General features: G+C 39.1%; 1 protein-coding gene across 1 annotated transcript; it reads right to left on the reverse strand.

The window, feature by feature from the left end:
• Positions 1–1,175: 1,175 nt before the first annotated feature.
• Positions 1,176–12,739, reverse strand: LOC115768807 (alanine aminotransferase 1). Its single transcript, XM_030713503.1, has 8 exons — positions 12,626–12,739; positions 12,312–12,457; positions 9,193–9,560; positions 8,833–8,968; positions 3,769–3,858; positions 3,446–3,708; positions 1,923–2,746; positions 1,176–1,854 (listed from the first exon to the last, which is right to left on the reverse strand). Exons 3-8 carry the CDS (start codon positions 9,495–9,497, stop codon positions 1,706–1,708), a joined length of 1,767 nt encoding a protein of 588 aa, XP_030569363.1. The 5' UTR covers positions 9,498–9,560; positions 12,312–12,457; positions 12,626–12,739; the 3' UTR covers positions 1,176–1,705.
• Between the last annotated feature and the right edge of the window lie 90 nt (positions 12,740–12,829).

Here is a 12,829-nt window from a genome sequence, read left to right on the forward strand (position 1 = left end):
AACGTAAGTGATCGATAGTTTCGTTTGATCTTCGATCTTGAAGTTATGCTGAGAACAAAAACAAACTGCGACTGCAAAGCGATATTTATCGATTTTGAAGAAACGTAAGTGATCGATAGTTTCGTTTGATCTTCGATCTTGAAGTTATGCTGAGAACAGAAAACAAACTGCGACTGCAAAGCGATATTTATCGATTTTGAAGAAACGTAAGTAATCGATAATTTCGATTGATCTTCGATCTTGAAGTTATGCTGAGAACAAAAACAAACTGCGGCTGCAAAGCGATATTTATCGATTTTGAAGAAACGTAATTGATCGATAGTTTCGTTTGATCTTCGATCTTGAAGTTATGCTGAGAACAAAAACAAACTGCGACTGCAAAGCGATATTTATCGATTTTGAAGAAACGTAAGTAATCGATAATTTCGATTGATCTTCGATCTTGAAGTTATGCTAACAAAAACAAACTGCGGCTGCAAAGCGATATTTATCGATTTTGAAGAAACGTAATTGATCGATAGTTTCGTTTGATCTTCGATCTTGAAGTTATGCTGAGAACAAAAACAAACTGCGACTGCAAAGCGATATTTATCGATTTTGAAGAAACGTAAGTAATCGATAATTTCGATTGATCTTCGATCTTGAAGTTATGCTAACAAAAACAAACTGCGGCTGCAAAGCGATATTTATCGATTTTGAAGAAACGTAATTGATCGATAGTTTCGTTTGATCTTCGATCTTGAAGTTATGCTGAGAACAGAAAACAAACTGCGACTGCAAAGCGATATTTATCGATTTTGAAGATACATAAATTTGCTATACCCTGTCTGTAAACCCATTTCTAGGACTATTTTCAAGAATTAAGATTCAGATAAAGATGTGCTAGCTATAACGTAATTACAACAAGTATATATATATATCTATATTATATGTAGCCTAGAAAACTCTAGTACCGCAAGGGAAGTCTGTCTAAGGCCCAACAAAAATAGTTTTGATATTTGGTACATCTATATTTCTCGAACTATATATTACGAGTTTCTCAGAATGAACGATTAGTAAATAGAGATGATATTAAAGATTGTAAAATATGTGAGGCCTGATTATATATAGTAGATAGACATTTTACAGGGTAACTGCTAGTGTGCTTGTTTAGAACCAAAAAAAAAAAAAAGCAATTGCAATGCGCGTTGCGCACTTTTGGGCGCAAAAAGCCAATTTGTAAATTCTGAATGCCAATTGTATTTGGGATACATAATTTTTCTATAACAATAGTACAATATATATAACATTTAGTGGGAACATCAAATGTAGAATGCATATGTATTATATATATATACATTTTTATAACAATCTCAAATGATGGCAACAAAGCAAGCAACAAGTAACTATTTTGCTCAAACAAACATTATTGTCAATTTTGGTAATATGCCTCAATTCTATTTCAAAACCATAAACATATGGCACATATATATATATATATATATATATATTTGTATATGTATATATATTTGTTGTATATAATCCGAATAGACGGTTGAACTCGTGCGATAGTACAGGAACTCGCTCAACTATTATAAATAAGTTGTTCACTACTTTTATGTTTTATTAAATACACTTTATAATTTTGGGAAAAAAAAAAAATCAAAAGCTGCTTCACGTCTCAATTTGGTTGCTGGATGGTTGAAGAGCGCGGGGCAGATGGCATCTACTTGTACTTCTTCATAAAATCGGCATGGAACACACGGAACTTCTCCATCATCTCCTTCAGCAGAGCCGTCTGCGGCAATATGGTGCTGCGGAAATGATAGGTGCCGGGCAATTGGCCGAATCCGCTGCCGGGCACAATGCAAATGCCTTGGGGAACAATTGGATAAATGGTTATATCAATTTGTCGATTTGTATTCAATTGGAATTGACATTACCCGTCGTCTCGAGCAGCTCGAACGCATAGAAGACATCCGGTTGCATATTCTTGGCCTTGGCCGCCTCCACAGCCTTGGGCGGTATCTCAATTTTGGGGAAGACGTACATGGCGCCCTGCACGGGATTCACCGTGTAGCCCTCGAAGCTGCTGAGCGTGTTGTAGACCAGCTCGGCGCGTTCCTTGAGCGCATCCAGCACAGCGGACTTCTCCTTCTCGAACAGCTCATAGGACGGCTCGCCGGGCTGCGGTGGATTGACGAGAGCACTGATCGCCACCTGGCCGGCGGTGGTGCTGCACAGTTGGGCCGTAATTGACTTGGTCAGCACGGCCTTGACCTCGGGACACATGTTGACCACCTCCATGTAGCCGCCGCGTATGCCGCATTCGCCGAGATAGCCCTTCGAGACGGACAGAAAGCTGATGAGCTCCTGGGTGCGATGCGGTTCGCCTAGCTCGTTCATGACCATCTTGAACGAAAAGAACTTGGAGTTCTTGTCGTAGACATTCGCCTGGTACACCTCATCGGCCAGGATCACCAGCTTGTTATCGTACGCAAACTTGATGATCTCCTCAATGTTCTCACGTGTCAGCACCTGGCCGGTGGGATTGCCCGGATTGATCACAACCAGAGCGCGCGGATTGCAATGCTTTTTCGCCTCATCGAACGAGCGCTGCAGCTCCTTGCGATCAAGACCCCAGCCTTTGTCCTCGTTCAGGAAATAGTCCACCCTGGACATGCCCAATTCGGTTATGGTCGCCGAGTACAATGGATACTGTGGGATGGGCACCATTACGCCGGGCAGCTGACCATTCTCCTGGTAGCTAACAGTCAAGGAAAACAAAACACAGCATTAATATATGTTTTTCAAAAATATATTACAAACAATTTGCTTTAAAGAGTTACAAATGGTTCAGCAACGGTTCGGAACATGTTTTAAGTCCGGTTCAGAAAGGGTTTTAAAGTATTTTAACTTATACTTTCATCTTTTTCTTGGTTCGATTCTTTCATTATTGAAACTGGTTCAAAAGTGAAAGAAAAGAAAGTTATTTGATTTAAAGCTATTTTAGAACTAAGAAAACGGGTTTGAGCCAAAAAGGTTTAAGCCCGGACTTAGTATTATTTATAAACCATGAACCGAACTAGTTTCCTTTTTTTTTTTGAAAGAATTAGTTCAAAAACAATTCAAGCCCGGACTTGGTATTATTCATAAGCCACGAACCGAACCTTAAACAGAGAAAGCTAAAAATGAACCGAACTAGTTCCTTTTTTTTTCAAATAGACTAGTTCAAAATGAAATAAATATAATATTTGCAAATATTGTTGAAAATCTTTACTTTAAACTCACGATATTTTCGGTTCTCTGCTTAAAAATATGTAGAGCCAAGGTTCGAATCCAGAACTGGATTCACAGTTGCCTAAGATCTGGTTCATGAACCGAACCGCAGCAAAGGCGGCACTAAGTAACGAATCGGATTCGAACTACTTTCCTGGCGATATTAACCCCCCGTTGAGATACTCACTTTAGCAAACTGAGAATGCTCTTGATGCCTGGCGAGGCGCCGCCTGTCAGATAGATGTTCTGATAATCGCTGGGCACACCGCCGTCGCGCTTCTCAATGAAGGCGGCCACCTGGCGACGCACAAACTCCATGCCAGCGGAGTCGGTGTAGGAGCCCATAGAGCCACCCAGGCAGCCGGCCAGAACATCGACAGCGCGCGACTTGATATCATCAGGATAATCGGGAGAGTCCAGTAGGCGTGGCTCCATGGTCAGCGCCATTAACTGCAGCAATACAATTGTCATTGAAGTCGAGGGTTTACTGTAACGCATGCCTGTACTCACCTGCCGCAAATAGGTCAACGGCTTTTGACCCATCGCATGGCAATCGCCAATGTTGGCCCGAATTACCCGGTCGAATGGCTTCTTTACACCCTGCAAAATATACGTCAATTATTGAAAGCATTAGCCAAATTACAGTTCGCGCAATTGGTGACTAATGACTAATGACTAATGACTGGTTGTTTTCTGGCCTCATTAGAGGAGGTGCCACCAGAAACAATCAGTTATTTATAATTATAATTATATAGGTTCTTTTTATATTAAATTATACTTCGGTCTAGCATTCAATTATTCAAATAGATTTAACTGGCGGAACAACGATTTTATTAGTCGCTGAACTAGAATCGGGCTGGTTTGGACATAGAATTCCAATTATTATTATTACCTACAATCGTTACCCGGCTTTGCCGGGCACGATAAGTACCGATACTACTGGAGACTTAATTTTCGATATATATTGCAAAATCGATAAGTACCGAGACTACTGTAGACTAAGCTTTCGATATATATTGCAAAATCGATAAGTATCGAGACTACTGAAAAGACTGAAATTTATATATTCTTGATATATATATGTACATATACATATATTCTCGACATATATATATTCTCGATTCAATTATAAACGGTTGATCTGAGTCGATATAGATGTGTGTTCGGTTCTATGCAAAAGCAATCTCTTGCTTTAAAAGTTATCTTTCATCAAATTTTGCACATATTTAGGTTTTAAATATATACATGGCGAAATCGGGCAGGACAAAGCGATCATATAGCTATACCAGATACGTTCGGTTAAAATTTAAGTTCTTGCAAAGAATATATGAGCAAATACTTATCAACATATCGAAAAACTATATAGGAAGAGGCAGCTTTTCAAGATGTCTTGACCAAAAAATCAGATGATGTTCATATACATATCTGCAATAACTTCTCAAGATCGGACTGCTTTATCATACAGCTCTATAGGAACATAGCTATAGCTATAGCATAGAGACTATATAGATCTATAGGATATAGTAGTCCGATGCTATGCTATAGCTAAAAAGCTCTGTAGCAAAACAAGCTGTTGTATACAGGCATTTCTGAGAGTATTCGAACTTCGGCATGCCGCGCCCCCTTGTTATAATGACACTAGAGAGAAAGAGAAGGAAAGAGGGAGAGGGAGAGGGAGAGGGAGAGTACTCAGTGTAAGTTACCGCTGTCAACTTTAACATTTGTGAGCTGTAAATAAGCAGCCGATTATCAGTTCTAGATCTTAACATTAATTATTCCATTATAATTTGTACATTTGAGTTTTTGTTGTTGTTGTTTTTATATCAGCTTAACGCCTGACTGAATTCGGTTTGGATTCGCGTGGTTCGTGATTCGCCTCGCATTCTGTTCTGTTCCCACATCCAAATCCAAATGAGGAATTACTCATACGAGCTGTTGCCCTGACCGCTGCTCAACCTCCCTCCCACCCGCTGGGTCCCTCACTCAACTAAGTTTTTATTAACATGCCATACATATATAGTATGGTATATGCCGACTCGTATAGTCGATTGTTTGACTTGTTTATTTAGGCAAATTATAGTTCGAGAGCTTTAAAGAAGTCGAAACAACTGTTTGCTTAAAGCAATTACCCGGCGTCGCACGGGGTTAATGTGAATACTGTTGAAATGCAACTGTTGCCGAAATTGTTTGCGTAATTCCCAACCACTTCAGGCAGATGGAAAGCTGTTCAAATTAATAGCACGTGTCTATAGATTCGTCAAGTACGAACCGTTTTCTTTTCGTCTATTTGATTTTTGTGCAATATGTTTTAAAGTAAAAGGTCAGCCAAAACATATTTTATATTCAAAAGCAAAAAGAGCTCATTTTCTGGCTACTCATTGCCCAAACACCTGAACTGAAAGTTGCGGCCAGGTAATTATATGTGTACACATTTCAACGGACATTAACAGTGACATATGCACCTGTCTGTGTGCGTGTGTGAGTGTGTGCAATGGCCTGTATTGATAATTGAGTTTGCAGTCGAGACTGTAAGCGAAAACCTTTTGTGGTTATATCTCATCGCAATCAACCGCAGCCACCTGTCAGATATAAATATATACACACACACACACGCACACAGCCGCCTATCTATCAATAGGGGGCGTGTGTGTGTGTGTATAGGTGTGTTAGGTACGTACTTCGATTTGTTAATGTACATTTGCTAATATGACAGTCGAGCAGCTCAGAGAGCATCAGTAGGTAAAAAGAATAATAAAGTACCAGAATGAGAGCTGGGGGTCGCATCAATGTCAATTAACTATGCTAAAAAGTGGCTCAAATTAGACAAACTGTACCAAATGAGTGCAACAGGTAGACTAGTTATCATGTGCATTTATTTACACATTCTTCTCTTCCATATATAGAATGAAAAGTAAACATTTGAGCACGTCAATCAATTACAGCTTGCTGGCAATGCGCACGATTGATTGTAACAGCACGCACAGATATATAATATGCACAAAGCAAACAGTTACTTAACAGTTTAAAAACATGTTAATAACAGCAACCGTTTAAAACTGGTAAAGCCTAACAGCAACTTAACAGTGCTTGCCATATACGCGAAACCTTTAAAAGAGTAGCTGAACAGAGTCGAAGCATGTTACTAACATCATGAGATTACAAACTCGTAAGAGCCAGCAGCATGTTAGCACACACTAACATATTGCTAATTGCGCACAAGTTAACAGAATGTTCAATTAATATGTATAACATAACATGCAAATTAAACATGCTGCTAACAGCGCAATGCTTGTACATTGTTATTTCCAATCGCGGCTCACGCTGTGTAAAGAGATCAGAGCTTTGTTTGTATGTATGTGAGTAACAGTGTCAAGCATTTGGTATGGATAGACGCTTCGATTGTCCATTTGGCAAGCTGTCAAATGGCTGCCAAGTTTATCATAAGCACAAAGCAACAGCAAGAGCTGGAGAGCTGATGCTGAACGCGTTTGATAGAACGCAAAAGCAACAACAATGAGCAAGAGGAAGAAGAAGCGAAAGTATAAGTGATGCGAATGAGGAAATGAGCCATAATGCTGATGAGGGGGACGGCTGCAGGTGAAGGGGCAACTGTCAGCAACAGTAGGCAGGGGAAAATGTATAAAGTCATAAAGAGCTAAAATGTCAGCCAAACAATGAATGAATTGATGCAATACACACACACACACACACACACACACGCACACATTAGCATTATGCAGTTTAGTGTGCGTGACGAGGGGCGGAGAGGTAATCGCACTGCCATCAAATTCGAAGAGAATATTGTTTTGCATAGCACTGCAAAAAGGCAAACGTGAAAAGTAACAACAACAAAGAGCACAACATGTACATATATCAATATGGAACTGTACAGTAGTCCCTCGCTGCCAAGAACGCAACGATTCCACGGGCGATTGGAACTGGCGTAAAAAATATATAAAATGTATAAATGCACAAAAATCCAAAAAAAAAAAAAAATATGTATTTATAATAAGGATAGTTATAAATAAAGATTTGCAGTTGTTGCAAAGATATAGCTAGGCATTTAATTATTGTTTTCCATTTTATAAACATATAACTAATTTGCTAATGGGGCGATTATTCCATAAACTTGCCCGTTGTAATAAATGCGAATAACAACTTTTCAAAAAGATAAAAACTTTTTTTTACACTTTTACCAAAATTATGAAATACCCATTTATGAATTTTTGTCAAAGGTTAAGTAAGCAAAAACTTAGAAACAATTTCAATTACCGCAGGTTCCACTTATCAAGTGACCACTGTACTATGCATATGTACGTGTGTGTGTGTGTGTGTGTGTGTGCGAGAGAGAGCCACAGCTCATGCGCATGTTTGTTGTGATTGTTGTTGTTTGTTTGTTTGATAACAACGCCCCCAATAGCATCCATACGCCCCCCCCCCCCCTCACCACCCCCCCTTGCCCAAGAGCAAGCAGGTTTGACTTATATAATCGAAAAGAAAGGCCCCTGTAGAGCGGCAGCAGATGCTGCCGGTGTTTTGAAGGACGTTCAGCGAACTTGGAAACCAGATTCGGGCCTTGAGACCGAAACAGCAAGAGGAGGAGGAGAAGAAGGAAGGGAGGGGAAAATAAATAGATGAACAGAATTTAGAGCTTAAGCCGAGCGCTGAATTGAATTTGAAGAGCAGATAATTGAAAAAGTGTGACCCCAATAACAGAGAATTAAACTCAGTGCTAGAACAAACAAAGCGAGAGTCAAAGACCCGGGGGCAATAATTAAAGCCTATAACAAACAATTTGATAAAAAGTGTTTTTTTATGGACAAGCCGGTTTGTTCAGTCAAGTTTTGCAGTAGAACAATAGCAAGAGCTTATCGCATTCCAGATAAGTTTTAAATCGGCAATACTTCGAGTACAGCTATAATAATTAGTGTGTACACATAATGTATGTACATACATATATGCATGGTAGGATTCCATAACGGTACTCTTTTTATATAAGGATATTTTCGTGAGCTGAATTTTAAGAATATATCCGGATATTCAAATTTAGAAAGCCCCTAGAAGAAAGCATCAGATCTTTGCTATTTAAGGGACAAAGGAACATTTTCTTTAATACGAAATTTGGAATATGGAACCTCATAAGAGATTCGAATATGCCCATAAAAATTGTTAAACTTATTAGCTTTTGAGTAAAAAGACATCCTAAAATCTTCTTTAAAACTAGATAAATAGATAAAAAAAAGAACTTCTTAAGCAGATTCCAAGCAAACACAAATATTGAGAAGGTTTACATACAGACGCAATGTTCGAGGTAAAACAGGTGCGCGAAATGTAAATAATTTGCTAACCGTGGTGAGAACGAATAAAAAAAAAAAACACCGAAACACTTTAGAAAAGAGAAGAGGAATAAAAAATAAAATAACGGCGTGAAGACCGAATAGTACACAGCAGCGCACACTAGATGGCGTGATGGCTGAGCACGCAACGTAAATTGGCAGAGCGCTCTGTGCGTGCGTGTATGTTATTGTTGCTGTTGTTGTTGTTGGCGGGCTGAAAGGGGTTTAGCGGGCTTACCTTTAACAGTTCCTTCTCTATTTCGCCGGCCCGTATGACGATCGGGCCACGTACCGCATACTCCATGGACACATAGTTGGCATTGATGTTGTTCAATTGCAAGACGTTCATGATTTGGGCTTTGGTGGACATGCAGCTGCAAAAAGTGTGTGTTAACAGAAAAGGAAATCAAAAATTGATTACGCGCTGTTCAAGTTCACAGAAAGCAAACTTAATTAAATGTTAATGTTAAATGCAAATTGGTTTTGGCTTTGTTTTGATGCCACATGAAACACAATAACATTCAAATCGCCAACACAAAACACGAAACGAAACAAAATAAAATATACAAAAAAAAATGTATATGATGAGGCTACTAACCGAGCAGGAGCGTCAAACGGTGAATGGCTACCACGCGCGTTCAATGCTTCAGCTTGACTGCGACGCTGCGTCGCTGTCGTTGTGACTGTAGCCGTCGTCCGTAGCTTTTGAGCGCTGTTATTGTTATGTAGAAGCGATTTCCAGCGGCGAATGACAACACTTGCCGTTAGTTTACATTGTTGCTGCAGCTGGCTGCTGTTACGCTCCAGATGCGGCAGCAGGCCAGCTGCTCCTCTGGCTGGCATCGCAACCACATTAGCGGCACGCTGCAGCGTTGACGGATTCCTTAACAATTGACGACTCATCTTTAACAGTTAATTTGGTATCCCTATTTAATATTTAGCTAAAGCGCTGTTGTTGCAAGCACACTGCCAAACAGAATGAGAGAAAGAGAGAGAGAAATAAAAAACGGTATGAATAAATGTCCAGTGCAAAAATCGACGCGGCAGCAGCACCAGCACCAATACATATACATACCTACACACGCCCGACTTGAATGCGTATAAGAGCGTGCGCTTAAGCTTGATTTATAAGAGTTGAAGAAGCAAACCAGCCGGATTGGTATTGCTATCGACCTTGCCATTGGTGTGAGATATTTTTTATGTTATATATGTACATATGTATTTTTATTTTGGGTTATTGAGGGCCTGTTATCAAACACACACGATAAGAAAATAATTGTATAGCCTGTGTATACACACACACACATACTAACTTATTTACAATCAAGCGTTTCAATTATATAAATAACAATTAACCGGTTTTTCAGCTCGTATGTCGTTTGTGTTGCCAAGACGCAATTGCTTGGTTAAAGCTAATTATAAATTGAATGATCCAAATCCTTTAGAGCTTTGTAACGGACAAAGTGCTCTGAAGGCATTTTGCTAATGCCAGAGCATGGTCACACTGTTATTCATTTGGCATGCTCGCCGCTTGACCAATTGCGATAGTATCGATAAATGCGATCATCAATAAGAATTTGAATAACATTTTTTTGCCTTCTTCTCAAAACAAATCTAAGGAATATTTTGACAGTCTGCGTCTGACTCTGTCTGTGTCTGTTTAGATAACACCTGTTGTTGGCTTATCGTGTTGTTTGTTATTTTCTTTCAGTTGCTCCTCGAAGACTTAGTTGGGGCCATTTAGATAGAAGACGGATTATGTGCACATATGATTTAATGGGCTTATGTGTGCTATATACACACGTGCTATTAGATGCTGCTATCAAAATTCATGTACTTTTGACTTTCAGCCTTATCAGTGACGTCCCAGCCGCAGCGGCAGATCTCAGCTTATGCTATAGATTCCTTATATATATATTCTTTCTATATACATATACATATATATATTCTCAGATGTAGAACAAGGTATTGTTGGCAATAAAGTGTACTTTGGAATCGCAATTGCGCAATAGAACAGTTCTATGAAACGAAAGTGTTTGCCAAAATTCATACACACAATACTGAAATACATGACAATAAGCGGTATAAATGATACGCAGTATACATATAGAAATATTTGTTACACAAAACAAAAAAAGAAAAGAGCCGAAATGCAAAAACTATTTGGGAATTCGAAGCAACAGAAATACATTGAATACGTTGAATAACTCAAGTAAAGCTCCTTACTTGGACAATGGACTAGAACGTCAACTTAAACAAAACAAGAAAGAAGAGTAAAAGCTTACAGCTGAATTTTAAGCAGCTGCGGAGCTTTAAGCTCTCAAAAAGTGCAGTTATGTTTCAAGCTTTAATTTTTATATATTTTAAAACGCACTTTTTATTAGAGCAATAAATTATGTATATGGAGTGGTTTAAGCTTTCAGGTGCTTTTAAAGCTCTACTTTTTATGATACAAAAAAAAACTCGCTTTTAAGATGGAGCAAGCTTTAAGCAAGCATATTAAAGCGAAAAACTCAATTAAGCTTTAAACATTGAAATTAAAAAAGTTGATTAAAGCTTTAATATATATGAAAGTAGCAACATTTTTGTTGATTTCAATTATTCAAGTATCGCTTTCGGGCAAAAGCTCAGTTTAATATTATTTACTTGCAATATTTTGGGTGAAAAAAGGCAAAAGCTTTTGCTATTATCACTAGTTTTTAAATAAAACTCATATTGAGTCAGAAATTTCAGACGGCCTAAGACATAACATAAAAAAAGCTTTTCTCATGTAATAAATGTTGTGACTTTTTGATTTAAATTTCTCTCTGTGTATCTAAGCATATATGAAATGTTAGCCAGGCAAATACATGCATGTGTGTGTGTGTGTGTGTGTGTGTGTGTGTGTGTGTGTGTGTGTGTGTGTGTGTGTGTGTGTGTCAAAATAAACAACAACTAAGAAATAATCAATATGCCGATATCAAAGCTTCTCCAGGTGCTAAAGGGAGCGTCAATAAAGCGTTAATAGATTTATATGCTAGCATGCGTGTATATTGAGCTGTATTTAATCAAATATATTATTTAATTCATGTTTGTTGACTGTTCAGATTGGACTGTGGACAACAGGTTACGCAATGGACGCTGCGGCAATTGCATTATTCCAATAAGACTGTGCGCTATGCAAAAGGCATGCGCCTCAGATAAGATAAAAGTGAAATGCATAAAATAAAAAAAAGCAACATAAACAAATCAAAACGCAGCACTGCGAAAGGAAAAAGACAACTTAAATGCCAAAACTAATATTTAGCTGGGAAAGCAAGGCTGGCGCCAATTCCAGCTGACACATCAGCAAATCTAATTGGAATTGTTGCCTTCGTTGTTTAGCTGCTCGGCTGATTGGGAAAATTGGTGCGAATTGCGGTGTTTCGCACGCAATTCAATTGACGACGACACGCAAAACGGTAAACAAAATCAGAAGCGACAATTTATGACTATTTAACGCACATTATATTTTCGTTAGCCGCTCGCACTTAACCCCAAGCGGCCTTTTTTTTCTCCTCTTCTAGTTTTTTTTTTTTTTTGTGGAGATTGCGGAGCCAATTGCTCTCGCGTAAGTGCTGCGTGTGTGTGTGTGTGTGTGTGTGTAAATAGTTTAAGAACAGGCCGCACAGTGTGTCCACTTGGCATAAAATCGATTTTTGCATTCTGCAATTTGTTTTGGGCTCAAATTCTACGCACCTGGTCAATTAAACGCTGTCACGACCGGCCGTCGGGTAAGCGGGCAGAGGGGGGTCGTTGCTCGATTATCTAACGTGGTAGCAACTGCGGTGGCTGCGGCTGCGGCTGCGGCTGCGGCTGCTGTTGTGTGTGGATGTCAACTGGCGCTGATGTTCAATCCGTTTGTTTGTTGTGATTTTTGCGTTCGGTCCGAGCGAGCAATCAAATTGATTACATACACACATGTATGTGCGCGTGCGTGTGTGTGTAAACCACACATGCAAACGAAAAAATTATTAATAAACCCATCTGCGCACATTTATGCATATACATACCCTATACACAAAAAGTTTCGTAAATAAATTCGCCAAGGTGTTTGTCGCCTAAGTAGCAGTAACTGTCTGCCTATGTGTGTGTGTGTGTGTGACGCTTAGCTTTGGCAAACAAAATAGCGCCAGTGTGCTCCAATGTTTTGAATTTGCATGCAACTATGGGGAATTGTGCGATCAGCTGTTTGACAGCAGCAGCGACAACATATC

Source organism: Drosophila novamexicana, unplaced genomic scaffold, assembly GCF_003285875.2.
Source record: "Drosophila novamexicana strain 15010-1031.04,08,12 unplaced genomic scaffold, DnovRS2.1 tig00002019-arrow-arrow-pilon, whole genome shotgun sequence".
NCBI lineage: Eukaryota > Metazoa > Arthropoda > Insecta > Diptera > Drosophilidae > Drosophila > Drosophila novamexicana.

Excerpts from the sequence above, each read along its gene's own strand:
- LOC115768807 (XM_030713503.1), bottom strand. The coding sequence starts at position 9,497 with ATGAGTCGTCAATTGTTAAGGAATCCGTCAACGCTGCAGCGTGCCGCT. Across the intron at positions 2,747-3,445 it reads AGCATTCTCAGTTTGCTAAA|CTACCAGGAGAATGGTCAGC; the intron begins GTGAGTATCTCA and ends CTTGACTGTTAG. Across the intron at positions 1,855-1,922 it reads CGAGCTGCTCGAGACGACGG|GCATTTGCATTGTGCCCGGC; the intron begins GTAATGTCAATT and ends TTGTTCCCCAAG.